This window comes from Gavialis gangeticus, unplaced genomic scaffold (genome assembly GCF_001723915.1).
Source record: "Gavialis gangeticus isolate Ggan-Ray unplaced genomic scaffold, GavGan_comp1, whole genome shotgun sequence".
Lineage (NCBI taxonomy): Eukaryota > Metazoa > Chordata > Crocodylia > Gavialidae > Gavialis > Gavialis gangeticus.
The window spans coordinates 79082679-79085997 of NW_017728993.1; the positions used below are offsets into that span (position 1 = coordinate 79082679).

Here is a 3319-nt window from a genome sequence, read left to right on the forward strand (position 1 = left end):
TTTCCCCTAGACCCAGGTCTCCTCCAGAAAGCAGCACCTCGGAGGAGACTGAGGTTGTGGAGGCAAGTGGCTCAGCTGAGGCAGCTCCTTCTGCTGTTCAGCCTCAGCCTGCTGAGAAGGGGGAAAAGGCAGAATCCTTGCCCTCAACCCAGAAGCGGGGGAGTAGTGTAGTGTGGGATCGTTTTGAGGTGGCAGATGATCCCAGGTTTGCCATCTGCCAGCACTGCCGAAGGCACATGAGCCATGGCAAGGACTTGAGACACTTCACCATGGCCACGCTGCTGCATTTGAAGAGACTCCACTCCCTTGCCCTTCTTCCTGCTGCTAATCCTGGCACCAGTGTGAGTCTGCCAAAAGGGAAGTCCCCTGCTCACTCCAAAACCCCCTTCACCCCCACAGCAGAGGCAGGCCACACTGAACCAGTGGGGGAAAGGTGGAGAGAAAGACAGGCGCATTCCCAAGGCACACGAGATCACCCAAAGCATTGGGGAGATGCTTGCTCTGGATATCCAGCCCTTCTACCTAGTTGAGTGACCAGGGTTAAGGTGGTTCATAGCACTTCTGGCCCCATTTTATAAAGTGCCTGCACATACCACCTTTAGCAGGGCGGTGGTGCCCTCCCTGTATCAGGCATGCAGGGAGTACTTGAGGGAGGAGCTGCGCAAGTCAGGGCCACAGGTAGCCTTGCACTTCACCTCCAATATCTGCACCAATCTTCTTGAAACATGGCAGGTGTTGTGGCCTCAGTAAGAGCCATCAGCCCTGAAGTTTTCAGCCCCCTGTGTTGTAATACGTAGACGTGACAGGAGCTTTGCTTTCAAGCATTTGGGGTACAGTTCACCCCCAGCCCCTGCACTGAACTCCTTGAAACTTGACAGACTTTGTGGCCTCAGTGCGAGCTGCCACCCCTGCAGTTTTCAGTCCCCTGTGTTGTAACACACAGCTGTGACATGAGTTTTGCTTTTAAGAATTTGGGGTACAGTTCCCCCCCAACCCCTGCATCCATCTCCTTGAAGCCTGGCAGGCTTCATGCTCCTAGCAGAGGCTACCATCCCTGCAAGTTTCATCCATATCAGACAGAAAACAATAAAGTTATAGATCTTCCATTGATTCCCCATTATACCCTATGACTGGATTTCTGAGGTGGCTCCGAAGCTTCGGAGTCGCTTTGGCCAGATCGAGGTGGAAACCTTGTCCGGAGCTCCAGATCAGATCACGGCCATCCAAAGCGGCCAGATCCGAAGCCAGATCAGTTTGCTGCCAACTTGCGCAGCCCTACTGTTTAGTAAAATCCCGGACAACAGGGATTTTACTGTAATGAAGTGGAGCAACTGCTGTGTCACTTAGCTTTACAAAACCATGTGAAGAGGTGTCTGGTTACAGTATGGCCTCACTGTCAAATTATGGGTATGCCAGTTCAGCAAAGCACATTTCTGTTTTGCAGAATTAAGGCCAGTGTTCTTGCAGGAGGCAAAATTTAGTAACTATTTTGGAATGAGTTGGTGCATAGTCAGTAAAAAGTAGATGGAAAGATAACATTGTTCATTTTATTTAAACTGCTAACCTAAAAATGGTGTAATTTCTTTTTTTTTAAACAGAACCAGAATTCACGTTATTAGAACCAGAATTTCTGTCAAATAATATTGTCAAAATTCAATGTGATTTGAAGAAAGCAAATGGTCCAGATGAAAGTTTCATCCTGAAATGGGAGGGCGAAGTGTATAAAAGTACAACATGTGAATTTATAAAAAAAGATCTTTCCTACTTGACAACGTATAAATTTGAGGTAAGATATATCAATTTTTAATTTCAAAATAAAAATATTGGTACTTGAACATTGTTTTTATTTCATTTTAGCATTTTATGTGTTTTTGTCATGATACTTCCACCATGATAAAGTTATTTTATCAGTAGCCTTCGTTTCGTAATTCTCTAGTGTTTTAAAATTTTATATACTTTTAACTATGATGATCAGAGAGGGCATTAAAAGTGTCTTTTACGTTTCAGAAAATGATCGTTATGTACATGTGTCACTATTGCCAAAATTAGATGAGAGTCTAGGGGCACGTCTATATTGCTATTTAATTCCATACCTAGAGACTTGTCTTTTGGCTAAAATCTTCCAACATTCACCTTAAAAATCCCTCAATCCACTCTGTAGCAGACTCTAGCCAACACTTGCAAGCACTTAAGCATTAGGACATAAGATAGGGGTGGGCAATTATTTCGACTGTCAGGCCACTTAACAAGTTTTGGTGAGCTGTCAAGGACTGCACATGTAAAATCTTTTAGAAGATATCATTTGAACAAATTATATATTAAAAACAAATATACTAAAAATCAAACATCTACTATATTTTAGTTTTATTTCAAAAATTAATTTTTGTCCTTTTTATGTTTTTGAGTACTGTATATAGAGGAGATTGTATAACAGCTTCAAATAAAGTCTTACTCTTATACTGTGTGTGGGGGTGTGGGGTGGATGTGGTAGGGGTGGATGTGTGGAGGGAGTTGGGGTGGGGAAGTTGGTGTGTTGGGTGTGTATGGGGGTGGGAGTTTGCGTGATGTGGGATGTATGTGTGGCAGTGTGTGGGTGCACATGTGTATGTGGGGGGCTGCCCTCATGCTAGGTCCTGGGAGCCGGCTGGCTGTGGGTGGAGGGAGGAGGTGGGGGGGCATATACAGCAGAGTTCACCCAGGCAGTATAGTGAAGGTGTGGTTTACACCCCCTCTCCTTTTGGCCCACGGCTGCCCCTGCAGCACTCTACGTGGAGCTGTGCTTCTGCCTACACCCACCCTCCACCTGCGGGACAGCACTGGCCTGGCTCCAGCCAGTGCACGCAGTTTCCTGGTGGAGCTGCTGCTGCAGCTGCCCAGATGCTTGACTCCTGCTGCATCCAGCAGCTCCTCCTCCTTTTCCTTTCCCTCCTCCACTGCTTCAGGCAGCAGGTAATGCAGGGAAGCTGTGGGGACACATGATGGGCAGCAGCAGGTGCTCAGACAAGCCCCATGGGGAAGCTGCAGCTGAGAGTCTCCTGCCCTAGTGATTGGCACCCCAGCTCCAGCTTCCGGCCACCTTCCACCCTTTCCACCTGCCTGGTGAGATGAGCAGCCATCTGCAGATCGCTTCAGGGGTAGAAGGCTGCTGGGAGCTAGAGTTGGGACCTAGCCTGCTGGAGCAGGAGTCACATGCCTGCAGTTTCTCACCCACCTGGTTGGGCATGTGGTGCCCTGGGCACATCCCCACAGCTGACTTTGCTTCCTTGCACTACCTGCTTCTTGCAGCAGTACAGAGGAGGAGGAGGAGAAGCTGTTGAAC

At 47.7% G+C, this 3319-nt stretch overlaps 1 protein-coding gene across 1 annotated transcript in view; it reads left to right on the forward strand.

Moving 5' to 3' along the window:
* The window catches only part of PTPRC (protein tyrosine phosphatase, receptor type C), a 153257-nt gene that overhangs the window by 103229 nt on the left and 46709 nt on the right, over positions 1-3319 (forward strand). Inside the window, exon 13 of the mRNA XM_019528365.1 lies at positions 1599-1786. Within this exon, the coding sequence (XP_019383910.1) occupies positions 1599-1786 (188 nt within the window). The remainder of the gene's footprint in view (positions 1-1598; positions 1787-3319) is intronic.